Source organism: Pteropus alecto, unplaced genomic scaffold (genome assembly GCF_000325575.1).
Source record: "Pteropus alecto unplaced genomic scaffold, ASM32557v1 scaffold22, whole genome shotgun sequence".
NCBI classification, from domain to species: Eukaryota; Metazoa; Chordata; class Mammalia; order Chiroptera; family Pteropodidae; genus Pteropus; species Pteropus alecto.
In genome coordinates this window covers 9,726,352-9,740,684 of record NW_006434839.1, presented here as the reverse complement: position 1 = coordinate 9,740,684, position 14,333 = coordinate 9,726,352, and the positions used below count along the sequence as shown (strand labels likewise).

General features: G+C 43.1%; 1 protein-coding gene across 1 annotated transcript in view; it reads left to right on the top strand.

Annotated features, from left to right (window-relative positions):
• Window positions 1-14,333, top strand: part of STRIP2 (striatin interacting protein 2) — a 41,123-nt gene that overhangs the window by 17,890 nt on the left and 8,900 nt on the right. The window contains exons 13-17 of the mRNA XM_006910526.3: window positions 2,110-2,184; window positions 2,859-2,956; window positions 3,421-3,547; window positions 6,092-6,192; window positions 9,491-9,557. Coding sequence (XP_006910588.1) covers window positions 2,110-2,184; window positions 2,859-2,956; window positions 3,421-3,547; window positions 6,092-6,192; window positions 9,491-9,557 — 468 coding nt within the window. The remainder of the gene's footprint in view (window positions 1-2,109; window positions 2,185-2,858; window positions 2,957-3,420; window positions 3,548-6,091; window positions 6,193-9,490; window positions 9,558-14,333) is intronic.

The following is a 14,333-nucleotide window of genomic DNA, read 5'->3' as shown; positions in this document are numbered from 1 at the left end:
GAGAGATGATGGTGACCTGGCCTGGGATAGTAACTGTGGACCTAGGGAAATGGATGAATTTGGGTTATATTTTGGAGGTATAGCTGACAAGAGTTCCAGTTCAATTGTATGTGATAGATAGGCAAAAAGAGGAATCAAGAATAAGTACCATTTGCTAAGCTGGGTGTTCTTTTTTATCAAGAGTTCTATTTTGGTCGTACTAAGTTTTAAATATCCGTCAGACACCCATGCAGAGCAGCGAAGCAGTTAGATATATGGGTCTAGAGTTTTAGAGAAAGGACTGGCCTAGAGAAATTAATTTGAGATTCGTTGACTTCTGGACAGTGTTAAAAGCCATAGAACTGGCCGAGATAACCCAGGGAAGGAGTAGAGATAGAATAGAGGGTGGAACCCAGGACAAAGCCCTGGGGCACACCAATGCATTGAGGGTGGAATGAGTCTAGAAAGGAGCCAGCAAAGAAGAGTAAGAAAATCACTCCGGGAGGTGGGAGGAATCCAGGATATTATGATACACTGAAAGCTAAGAAAAGAAAGACTTTCAAGAAGAAGGGAGTGATCAGCTGTGTCTAATACTGCTGTAAGTGGGGCATGATAAGGACGAGGTGCCCATTGGATTCGGCAACATGAAGAAAACTGGTGATCTTGAAAAGAACAACCTCAAGGAAGTGGTAGGGCTAGAAGCCTACTTGGTGTGTTGAAAGGAATGTAAAGAAAGGAAGTAGACGGTCAACTAGACAAAACAGAAGTTTTGTTGTGAAAAGAATAAAAATGGGAGGGTAGCTGAAGGAGCATATGGGGCAGGAGAAAATGTTTTATAGCGAGGAGGTACAGAGTATGTTTGTGTCCTAAAAGAGATGGTCCGAGAGAGAGGGGATAACTACAAAACTATTGCATTTGACAGAGCAGTAGGGTGTGAGATCCTGAGCATAAGTGGAGGGTTGGCCTTTGATAGGTGGTTCATCATTTATGTCAGGAAGGAAGGTAGAGACTGTTCTGGTAGCTTTGGCCTTGAGAAGAGGATTGTTTCTGTTTGTTTCTGATTGTTTCTGTTTTCTCCATAAAGGATGAGGCAGAGTTAGCAAATGTTAAGAGGCTGTGGGGCGAGGTGATAGATGTGAGAAGAGGGGAAAAGATATGAAATAAGCCTTGTGGAGAGCAGGAGGGCAAGCAGGCAGGATTGCCAGGCTTTACTGAAGTGTAGTTAAGACCTGTGCTTATTTAAGCAGCAGCTGAGCTGCGTGGGATAGAAGGGGCCTGCTTACTTCTCCCTGCCTCAAAGTCTCTTGGCAGTGACCCATGCCCTGTAATAGAGGGACCTTGGGTGAGGAACAACTGCACTGGCCAAAGATGACAGTGGCCTGAGTTGCCTCTTGAGCACCAGAGGTTCCCAGTCTTCCTACTCTGATAAAAGGCTTAGAAGAGGGGGTCATCAAAAGGACAAAGAGAGTTGCGCATGAAGGGCTGGTCAGAAAGGAGAAAGGGACGTTGTAGGGGCCAATAGAGAAGTAAAGAAAATAGTTTCCACCTCAAAGCTTCCCAGTTAATATATCTTCCTGCCTCTCCAGGCCATAGGCTACCCAGCTCCCATATTAACCCTCTCTATCGAGTCACGTACTTCTCCTTTCTGGCTTCAGAGCATTCCAGAGCTCTCAGACGGACACCATGGCCAGTGCCTCTGTGTGGGGTGTCTGTTCCAGTGTCCCAGGCATACCTGCAGCCTGAGTTAAGCCCACGTGTGTCCAGCAAAAGTGGGCTGAGCCACCTCCTAGGTGGGAGTTCTGACTCCTGATCCAGCAAGTGACATGGAAAGAATAATTCTGGATTGACTCCAAATAATGTGACAACCAGAATTATAGATTGTTAGGGCTGGAAGAGCCCTCAGAGGTCCTCCAGACCAGCCTGCTGATCCTATAAAAAAGGAAACTAGGACACAGAGAGGGAAGGTAACTTGCCCCAGGTCGTACAATGAGTCATTAACATAGGTAGGACAGGAACCTAGATCTGACTCCCAGCTCAGTGTTCTTTTCATGCCACCTTTCACGACCAAGAAAATGTACCCTTTGGTCAACTGGAAAATGTCCTGGGCAAACTGTGTGTTTCTTGCCACAGGGGGAAGAGGTGGTACCAGAGACGCCATGTGAAATCCTCTACCAGGGCATGCTGTATAGCCTCCCCCAGTACATGGTAAGGAGACAGCAGGCCCCGAGCTGCCCTTCTGTGCTGCGAGGGACAGATAGCTGAGAGCCATTTCAAGCTGAGCTGTCCATCATTTGAGCTTGTTTCCTGAATCTTTGCCCCTCCAGCAAGGCATTCTCTAACAGAATTCTGAGCTTTCCTCGGGGCTCCTGTGAGAGGAAGGAGGACTTGGTGTTTCTCCCAAGTCCTTCGAGAGGGGTGGAGATTAAGGTGGGGTCTGCACAGGATGCATTGGGGGCCCTAGTCCCTCTGAGGTTTGCCATAGTCTGTCATGTCCTAGAGAGTTTTAATCTGAGAATGGTGAGGATGCTGATGGTCAGGGTTAGAAGAAGGGAAAAAGCGGGAGAAGCGAGGTCTTGCCTGTCCTTCCCACCTTACTTCCAGGCATTGCCCCTCTCGCTCTGCTTCTCCTTTTCCTCTTTGGAAAGAACAGTCTTGAAGCCAAGCAGCCAATAAACTCCCCTCGGCTCCTTAGCCGCACAGGCAGGCCTCTCAGGACTGGGTGCCTGTTTGCGCTTCCAGAGGCTGGGGAGATCCAGTCATTGAGGGAAGAACTTAAAGGAATGCTTTAAAACACCTCTTATAGGGCTGCTGAGGTGTTGAAGAATAGCCTCGTTGAATGGGATGGACAGGAATGGATTTCCTCATTTTCTACTTTCCAGATTGCTCTGCTTAAGATTCTGCTGGCTGCAGCCCCCACCTCCAAGGCTAAGACAGACTCTATCAATATCCTGGCAGATGTCCTGCCTGAGGAGATGCCGTGAGTGCTTCAACTGGGGCAGCTGCTGAATACTAGCCATCTCTTCTGCGGAGTCTCTCTGGTCCCCACCCCACCTTGTTAACACTTATAGGGATTGTCTCAAAAGAGACCCCCCTCACCCCCCAGTAGCCCTTTTCCACTACCTTGCTCTCTGCTGTGCTCTTTTTAGCTCAGCATTGAGAGTCTGGAGGGCAACTTCAGTGCCAGTGACTCGTTGCATGGGCATGTGGGTGGACATTTTCAAGTTCTGAGCTTCCCAGAGGAGAGAGAGAAACAAAAAGACTAGAGGAGCTTTTCTCCAGACAGGCGCGTAAGTGGGAACTCTGAGGGTTTCCCTAGCACAGAAGTTCAGGTTTCCCAAGTTCTGGCTCTCTTGTGTATATTGTATCTGTACCAAATACCTGGGTCTACGTAGACCTCTCTCCAGCTGCCCTCTGCACTGACTCCTCCTGTCCCCATTATAGCGTCACTGTTCTCCAGAGCATGAAGCTGGGCATCGATGTGAACAGGCACAAGGAGATCATTGTAAAAAGTATCTCTGCCCTGCTCCTGCTGCTCCTCAAACACTTCAAACTGAACCACATCTACCAGGTGAGCAGCTAGGAGAGCTGCGCCACAGGTCTCAGGTGCTCACCAGGCCCTGTCTCCCAGAGAAGGGATGCAGGGGCCCTTGTTGTGCAGCTGAGCATCTTTCTGCCTTTTCTTTGTCTCACTCGGGGAATCCAGATGCCTGCACAAGCTCGGGGTAGGAGTGTGGAGTGGGATATGGGGAACTGTCCTAGAAGGTGCAGGTGTCTATGTCCTTTGAACATTATGTGAGGGTCATGGGTTGGAATCTCTATCTTCTTGGGAATATGCCCAGCCAGCTTTGAAGCAAAAGAAGACAGGATTCCAGCATTTTACAAAAAAGGATGGGGTGGCGGGGAGGCAGGTATATTGAGCATAGTTTTTGATCTGGGAAGCCCTTTTCTAACATTTGAGATATAATTCTGAATAAAACACAGTTCTGGCCCTTAAGGGCTTATAAAGGATACAGATACATAAATAGTCAATTACAGAGTGGAAAGTACTGTGATACAGGTATGCATTGGCTGCTGCTGTGGAAACACCTAATCCAACCTGAGGTGGAGGGAGAGTGACTTCTAACCTGAGTCCTAAACGAAGAGATATTAGCTGCAATATGGGAGTTGTCAGGGAAAGAAGACAGGAAGCATTTCAAGCAGAAAAGCTAATTTGTGAAAGTCTGGAGGAGAGAGAGCTAAGTACCTTAGGAAACTGATTAAACGTTGCCTGGTGTTGGGGAAGATGGGGAGGCCTGGCAATACGTGAGGCTAGAGGGACAACAGAGGACAGATCATAATGCATATGATAGCACATAGTTGTTGAACATCTATAATGTGCCTGACACTCTGTTAAGCTTGTGTGGGATCTCATTTAATTCTCTCGACCCTACGAGGAAGGTCTTATTTTATCCCTGTTTTATAGATGAGGAAACCAAAGCTAAGAAAGGTTAACCCGCTTCCCCATGAAGGCATTGTTTGCCATGCCAAGGAGCTTAGACTTGGTCCTGTGGGATCGCCAAGGTATAGAGGAAGATGGGGGCAGTGAATGGATGGTCTCTGTGGCGAGACTGTGGGAGGGAGAGGAGGCTTCTCGTTCCTGCAGAGTCTGTGCTCTATTTTCCTCCTAAGAAGTCAGAACAAAGCTTGCTGGTGGAAGAGAAGGTCCTCAGAGTGCAGGGAGGCCCCTGCAGGGTCTGCGTCCACTGACTGACTATACGACTGGGTATTTCGTCACTCTAATACATTCAAAGACATCTTTGGGTATATTAGGGTGTCCAGGGTGTTCACACTCCTGCCAATGTTTGCTGAGCAGCAGCAGGACTGAGAGGAGTTGGGGTGGGTGGGAGATAAGTGTTCTTAGTAGAAAGAACAGAGAACAGTGGATGTTTGTTTCTGTCTGCTTCTCTTGGTGGGCAGTATGTGGCTCAACAGCCAGACAGATGGGTGGCTTGATGGGCCTTGCCAGTGTGTCAGTGTCAGTGAATCCTGACAAGGCTACAGACACATCTCAAACTGAAAAAAGTTTTCCATCGCTTGGTAGTGGGTATATATTGGCTTCTCCCTCTCAGGCTTTGGAAAATACCCTGGGTCAGCTGCCAGGAAGAAAATATTTGAGTGGAAGAAAAAAATAAACAGCACAAGCTAACTCCCTACCTATAACCACACATCCAGGGGCAGAGGGCAGAGGGCAGCTTAGCTTGCTGCCATAGCTACTTCTTAATAATCAAGAAGAGGTAGGGGATTTAAAACACCACAATTTTCTGCTTTTTCAACCCAGTTTCTGCATTGTCCCAGCAGTCTAGGTTCTGGATCTAGAGACAAATTGTGTCTGATGCTCCTCAGCATATTATAGGCAAAATCCAGGTGACACAACTTCATGACACTCTCTCCACTAGGTCTTCCTGGACACAAACCCCATCCCAATTCAAGAGAGCAAAATGGAGCTCCTGTGTTTAGCTCATAAAAGAGATCCTGGACTTATTCTAAGTGCAGTATCTGTTGGCCCAATGGCTCTTGTCAATTCGTTCATTAAAATACTGATATTCTAAGTACAGAAGATAATACAATGAACCATATAGACTTGCCCACATTCTAGTGGTTCATTTGGTTACTGTTCGTAATCTCCATCCTGAGTGATGCCAGTAGTTGCCAGGAGTAAGTTGCACCTGTCCTTGCTGCATCAATCACAGTCGAAACACTGTGAGCCAGAGGTTTGGTACAGAAGACAGCAAACTGAGGAGCCTTCCTTTCCTGTTGAGCTTAGGAGCAAATCTCACAGCAATTCTTTCTATTTATCTAGAGTGGGACTTTCTTTACGGCTTGTTTATGTTTTGTGCTTTTGGTCAGGAGTTTGCAACATACATAAACTGCAGATTGTCCCCCACAACATAGGATGGGCTGGCTGAAGATGATTCTCCCCAGTTCCCAGACAGGAAGAATGATAACACAAGTGGACAGTGGATACTCTTAGGAGTAGATATTAGATTTATATTTGCCTCTTTTTTTTTCATACATACTTTCTATTCTCCCCCAAATAAGCAGCCCTTTCCTCCTTTTCGATCTTTTAATTCAGTTTGAATATGTATCACAACATTTGGTATTTGCCAACTGCATTCCATTGATCCTGAAGTTCTTCAATCAAAATATCTTGTCTTACATCACTGCTAAAAACAGGTATGGCTCTGGACAGGTTTATTTCAAAGGGCTAATTTGGGATGCTTGAGAAAATTACATTGTCTCTGAGCCTTTCAGTTCTCCTGGTGTCCTTTATCCCTTCTATCTTAAAGCTGTCGCTGTTAAATTTAATTTCCTTGAAGTGTTAGCTGATGGGGCATATGGTTTGGCCTCTTCACAAAGATATTTGCATTTTAAAAGTTTTGAAAGCCAAAAAATATCGTGACTCAAAGTAATGAAACTACAACAATGTAATTTCAGCTCTGTGGCAGAGGGTCCTAAAGATGTTTCTTGCGAAGCAGCCTGCTTGTCAGGCCAGCCCTGATCTTCATATAAATCATAAGTTGGATCAGTTATACTACTTGGTAAACTGTAAAGAGTTATACAGGATTTGTAACTGAAAGTAAATAATAGACCCTTACTTAGATAGATCAATTTGTAGTTTTAAAAATTATAGTATTTTCACATCCATTATTTAATATCCTCAGCAGTGCTAAGAGGTATTACCACAAGTTTTATTTTTCATCTTACTAATTAGAAACTCAGAGGTATTAATTCACTTGCTCAAGGTTAACATGCTAGCGAGACCCCTTAAGTAAATAGCAAAGGCAGGATCAAAACACAAATTGCTTTCTGATCACAATTTCTATGAATACAAATTGCTTTCCTCTCCTCCAGAGAAATGGGGACTTGTGTGTGTGGCGGGGGAGGTGTCACAGAGTAGATTCTTGTTCCTTAGTTTGCTACTTCCATGCGAACTAGAAGCATGTTTATCAGTAGAGTGTACCAGAAGTACTTTAAGAGAGGCAGAGCAACGTTTCTGAAGTAGAATAAGAAGACTGATCTAATTCTTGGAGTGACTCGAGAGGGGCTAGGAGATGTTGCCTCATCATTCTGTCAGTACTGCCTGAAATTCCACCATGGAGAGGAGCTCACTGATATGTAGTTACACACACACACACACACACACACACACACACACACACACATACACAGAAACTGAAATCATGAGACCTGGATTCCTGACCTGGATCTGCCATTTGCTAGCTATGTAATCTCAAATAAGAAACTTTGTTTCTCTGAGCCACAGTATTTTCATCTTTAAAATAAGAATAATGCCTCCTCTGACTATAACATAGAGCTTTAAATGCATTAGTTAACATAAACGTTTATGAGAGTGCTTTAAATACTTTACCCTTTTGGAGGAAGCATTGGAGAATGGTTTTTTTTGTTTGGTTGGTTTTTTTGGTTTTTTGTTTGTTTGTTTGTTTGTTTTTTGCCTCTTACTACAGAGAGACGAGTGTACTGGCCCCCTTAAAAATGGCACTGAGACATACTAGTTGGGTCACCAGGGAAAATGAAAGTGTGGGTTGGGCTGGGTAAGAGCCACAGCCTCATGAAGGCACCCGTGTGTGTCAGTCAGCCCTCTAAGTTATAAGTAACTGAAACCAGCTGGACCTGGCTCACGCAGAATGGGGAACTTGTTAGAAGGAGATGAGGGGCATATCATCTCGTGGAACCTAAGATAGGAATACAGCTCTAGCCCTAAGACAGGAATACAGCTCTAGTCCATAGACAGAAGCCCTCCACTTCTGTCTATGGACACCAAGCCTCTGTACCTCCACTCCAGTTTCCTATCTCACTGACAAATAGTATTGTCTGCTTCCCAGGCCACTTGGTGAAATATTCCCACATGAGCTAAACATGTCCCACCCAATGCCACTTCAGAGATTGAACTGGTTCTCAATCCTTGTTCCACATTCCCAGGGTTAGAGGTCTACGCCTGTATCAATCAACTGTGGCTGGGGGAGTGGGGTTCAGGAACTAAATGCTCCACCCATGCACTGATGGGCCTGGAAGGAGAGGGTCAAACAATTCAGTAGGTGTCCATCGCATTTAATTTGGAGTTGGAAGAGTGATGGTGCCAACCTACACCATTTGCCAAGGTTGGCCTGAGTAAGATGGTCCTCCTGGGCACCGCCTATAGACTTTACCGGTCCCTGATCCCTGAGAACTTGGGGTGCCCACAGCTCATTATTGCTCAGTTTCCTCATAGTTCTTACAATCTAGATAGTCTAGAAGCTTATAACTTTATTTTACACCCCCTGAGGCTATAATTCAGTTCACTGAGATTGGAACAATCCATCTTTGATTTCCTGCCCCCATTTCCTGGTTGCCAGCACCTACTTTGCCATGGGGCATTGTCAATGGGAGATGGGTAGGTAAGTGGATAAGCCAGCCAAGAATGTTCATCCTAATGGCATAGCAGAACTGGAAACCCTGGGAGAGCAACATTGCAGGTAAATCCACTGCCCTCTCCTCTCTTCCTCTTGTTTCTTAGGTTATCTTTGTGGGTTTCTTGGACAAAGGTAAAACACTTCTAGTCAAATTATCGCCTTTTGCTTGGATAGACATTTTGTCTCTTGAAATGCAGACAGATTCAGGGAACCCCATACTCTTATAGCTCCTGCTTTACCAACATCTTTTATTTCCAACTCCAGTAGTTCAGAAAGACATGTTTAAAACCTCATGGAATGTTGGGACCAGAAGGAGCATTAGAGAGTAGCTACTCTCAATTCTGCGTTGTACCAATGAAGAAGAGAGATGAGGAAAGAAAGAGAACTGTCATTTTGAATGGCTATGTTTCTGTCATCACGTGGTGCCTTATTTCCCCTGCCTCCCTGGGCTCATCGCAGAGCCTCCAACTCCCTCGCAGTCCCCCACTGTCATTTTTGGGGACAGATGCTATTACCATTCTTGAGCTACTATACTGGCCCTGCTGCAGGAAGCTGCCTCTGTCTCAAGCTGCTTTGAGGAGTGGCTTCTGTGATCCTTCCCCAGAGCTCTTGGCTTTCAGAACGTCTGGTAAGAGACACAGGAGAGATTTTCGTTTCATCCTCACATCTACAAGTAGGATAAGTTTGGGCAACATCTCTGGGACCACAATTATATTCATACATACACAGCATACACTTAAATACAGAAACCCAAATGCACACAAGTTTACATATTCTTTTAAAGAAGGGAGGAGAAAAGTGGCTATCCAGAGGCTCTCTTTTGCATCTGCCAGATGGTGGGCCAGCCTGAAAGAACTCTTGGTTCCTCTCATGACTGTGAGGAGAGGAGACTGGAGCTGGAGTTGCCTGGCACCAGAACCCTCAGTTTCAGCTGAGGTCACTAAGCAATTTGGGAAGTAGGTGGGGCCTGTTGGAGAGAAATAACTCCTGCCCTTTCAGATACAGCTGTTTCCTGCCATTGCCATTTACTTAAAGCCTGTTCTTATCTCTGCATCTTGCAGCATCTCGGTCCTGGATTACCCTTGCTGTACCATTCAGGATTTACCAGAACTTACTACGGAGAGTCTGGTAAGCAGATGGGGATTTGGCAGCCTTTGAAATTGCCAGGTGGCAGAGGCTGACATTTGCTCTTCCGTTTCTTCTGCAGCCCCATAATAGCCTGGTTTGGGAGGCTCAGATCAATATTGGCAAGAGCACAGAGGCAGTAGGGGTTTCGAGCTGCTGACCCAGTTGAGAACAATTTGGAAAAGCTGAGCATAGTATTTTGTAAAGAAGAGAAGAGGGTCAGTGAAAAACCTTATCTAGGTTTCGCTGAGGCAAAAGTCAATATAGCCACAGAAGGATGACCCAGAAAATTCCTCATCCTGGAAACAGCTCTTGGCAAATCAGAAAAGTCCCTCAGAATTCTTCTGAATTCCATGAAGTTGGCTGATCAACAGCATACTGAACATCAAGTGTCTACCTCAGCATGTGTTGCCACAGCTCCTTAGATATGCCTCGGTCCATATCCTCACTCCGTTGCATTGTAATCTGTATCTGTTGCTCCATTTGACTGAAAACTCCTTGAAGGAAGAGATAATATCTTCATTTCCATATCACCAGAGTCTAGCACCATGCTTGGTACATGGCAGGAACTTAATAAATGCTGAATGATCAGCGATGGCACCCATATGTGCCATGACACAACCCTCTGTCCCCCAACATTAATGCCTGCAGAATGTTGCATCAGAAAAGTATATTATTCAAAAACAGAATGATACCTTCTGTGGTACAGCTTTTATAAAACCATAGGATTCTTGGATGGAGGAGAACCGAGAACCATTTGTCCCAAACCCCTGTTTCAAAGATGAGAAACCTGAAGGCCCATTGCATAAAGGAACTTGTCACGGTCCACTCTTCATAGATGACAGACTGAATTAGAGGAAAACCCATGTCCTGAAACACCAGGTCTAGCACCCTTTTTGGCACCAGGGCAGAGATTCCCTGTCTTATTTAGATGTGGTCTCAGTAGCCAGGGAAGCTGGGAGCTTCTTACTCCTGCAGAGAGGGGTAATAAGTTGTCTGACCCTGTTTATATACATGATGTTATTCAGTCTTTAAAACAACTGTATAAGGTTGGCATTTCTGTTTTATGGATAGAGAAGTTAAATAACTGCCAAAACCTTACAGTTGAAAGTAGCAGAGCCAAGGTGGAGACCTGCATCCCTGCCATTCAGAGTTGGAATGGAGAATGCACTTTATCACAGAAACAGTGGTACACAGGTAAAATTCTACTATTTGTAGGGTGTTTCAAAACAGTCAGCTTTTATGACTTGAATCTATTCCTTGATCCAATGTTCTCTTAATCCCATATTTAGGAATTGATGGGAATGGTACTTTCGTATCTCTTCCAATTGACCTTTTGGGATATGAACATAAAATTATTGAAATAATTGTTATGCCTCAGAGAAGACTTTATTATGATGCAAGAGTGGGTGAAAGCTTGTATCTAAATAAAAAACAAATTCATGCTAGGTAGGTATTCCTCTCCTTTCTGTGAAGCAACAGTGGCACCTGGTGGTTTCATTTGCTAACCACAGTTTGTTTTGCTTTCTTTTTTGCTTGAACTTATAAGTACTTTCCTGAGCCCAATTATGGGCTTAAGTTACTAACAAGTTTACTCCACATATGTCCTCAATATGATGGTTTATTTATCTAAACTCGGCATCTGTACTCATAAAAGACTAATGTTTTAGATTTATCTCTTTTTCAGGCTCAGAGAATTAATTGTAAACAGAAAATGTATTGGCTTTTTAAGTGTACAGGACATTTAAAGTTTTTTCTGATTATAAAGTTGCTATATACTATTGCAGGAAATTGGAGGAAAAACAGAAAAATATGGGGAAGAAATTAAAATATCCTAATTATACTACCTACATATAACTGCTGTTAATATTTTGCTGTAATTTCCATACGTGTACATATTTACAATATATAGACATATATATTATTTTAGAAAATAAGGGCTTTATGTGTTTTAATTCACATAGTGTAATTTAAATGTTCACATGTGATTTTACTAAATATTCTTGAAAACTTAGTTTCTAATAGCTACATCTAATATTCTACTACTTATCTTTTTAAATGATTGCTTTCTACTATTGTTAGGCATTTGTTTCCATTTTCTCTATATAACTCCAAATGAACATACTTGCACATAAATCTTTTAACTTATCTCTAATTATTTCCATAAGATAGATTCCTAGAAGTGGAATTACTTGGCTGAGGTTGTCTTGATTTGCATTTTCTCAGTTTTCTGAATTTGAACTGAATTCAACTTCATTTTGAACTCCAGCTGCACCTTTTTTTTCAGTCAGCCTCACTTATAAAAGCAAAGTTAATAGCACATTAATTTCTAAAATCTTCCCATTTTGTCCAAATGTTTAGCTCTACTATAGGCCATCGTTACCCATGTACTAACTAGTTTCCCCACCCACTTAATGTAGGAAGGTTTATAATTTCTGGATCTCCAAATGTCACCTTCACCATTACCAAGTAAATTGCAACTGAAAAACCAGGTTATGACTGATGTGAGGTAACCCCCAGAAGTGTCTTAGAGAAGACCATTTCTGGTAAATAGGTTAAGTAAATACCTTTTAGCAAGCCCACAGCAGCTTCTCAAGACAACATAGAAGAGTCAAGAGGGAAGCACTTATGTGACCTTGGGCAAGCCCTTTCCCCTTCTCTGGGCCTCAGGCTTTGCTTCTGTGGATGGCAAAATTGGACTAGAACAGCTTCTAGTGCTCAGATTCTAATCAATTGAGTCTGTTCACAAAATATATCTCCCCACAGAAGTTTACATCTTACGTAGTATGCTGAGTCCTGAAAGAGAGAGGTGACCTGCCTTAAATGAACATAAACAACAACAAAACCCCTCAAGTCTGGCAAGTCTGAAACGGCACCCATAGAGCTGAAGGCCTGCTGGGAAAATGATTATCTATTGGGTTGGACAAGGCAGAAGGCTTCAGCAGGGCTCCATGCAGAGTCTGCTGCTGCAAGCAAAGGAGGTGAACCTGGACTCAGCTATCCTGAGAGCCACTGACCAGCATATGTACTTTCAGTGCTCACTCTAGGCAGCATTTGGTTATGTAAGAAGTAGGGCTAGTTATAGATGTCAGGGAAGCATCAGAAAGAAAAGAGAGCAAGGCCTTGGGCACATGACACTATTTTCAGGAGGGAACTAAGACGTCTTTTCTAGTTCCTGAAACTTTTGAGACTGAGCTCTGAAGAAAAAGCAGCCATAATTAATTTACTTTCACTCAAACCTTCACTTTTAAACCAACTGAAGAAAGTTGAAGTAAATCACATAATTGTTGAATACTCAGAGCTAAAAGGATCTGGAAGATTATCTAGCTCAACTTCTTGTAGGAAACAGGGAAATGACTTGCCCAAGATCATATAGTCAGGGCAAAACCATAATCCAGGTGTCATAGTACCTACGCCAGTGCTTCCTCTATAAGGCCATACGTCTACTCCCATATTATTCTTTGGGTGCTAAGGAATGCAAGGCTTTTAATGCTGCCACCATATTAGAAATTAGGATACAGTTCAAATACACTTACCTCTCCCATGTTTTTTGTTTCTCCCGCTTCTTTAAAAAAAAATGAACATTTAAAATCTGTCTCCTCTGTTAGATACAACATCTATAGAACCTGATCAGTTTGGGGCAAGCCAAACTAGCTGATACACTAGAGTGGGACCACCTATAGAGATTTTCCTTGAAGACAGATGGTTCTCCTGGGACTAGTTCTAAACACAATATTGAACATTTACTACAAGAAGGAGAACATTTTTTCTAAATATTTCTAAAAAGTTTTCCTGAAACTTTTTAAAATGTATTTATTTTAATTAGTTTCAAGTAAACAGTGCATTGGTTAGACATCTATATAGTTCATAAAACGATTCCCCCAATTGCTCCCTCCCTGCCCTGACCCTCCACCTAGCCAACGTATTAATGCTAACTGCATTCCCTATACTCTGCTCCCCCTTCCTGTGACAATCCATCAGATACTAATTTGTACTTCTTTAACCCTTCACCCCATTCTCCCAGCCCTTCAAATCCCCCTCCCCTCTGTCCGTCACCAAATTGTCCACTATATTCGTGAGTCTGTTTTTGATTAGTTTGTTCTTTTTATTCCTTAGATTCTGCATATAAATGAAATCATCTAGTGTTTATCTTTGTCTGTCTGACTTATTTTACTCAGCCTAATACCCTCTCGGTCCATCCATGCTGTTGCAAATAGTAAGATTTCATTTTTTTATGGCTGAGTAATATTCCATTGTATGTATGTACCACTTCTTTATCCAACAGTCCATTGATGGGCACTTAGGTTACTTCTATATCTTGGCTATTGTGAATCGTGCTGCTATGAACATAGGGGTGCATAGATCTTTACAAACTAGTTAGTGTTTTGTTTTTCTTTGGGTAAATACCCAGAAGTATGATGCTGGGTCAAAGGGTAGTTTTATTTTTAATTTAAAAAAAAATTAAATAAAAATGATAGATACTTTTGATCTGAAAATTTACGTTCTTCAAGCCCAAAGATTTCTCTTTTATTTTTATTTGATTTTTCTCCTTTCATATTCTCTGTTTTCCGTGAATTAAATGGTTAATAGTTTAGTGTTGTACTAAAGTGTAGAGAGGTTAGAAGAGGAAATAATTCCTCAAGGATTTGGGGAGTGTTTTGGAAGCAGTAGAACTTGATATGTATCTTGAAACAGGTGGCAAATGGTATGATATAGTGGTGGGAGTAGACATGTAAACTCATGTAGACATGCATTGGTGGGAGACATGTAAAATCAAAC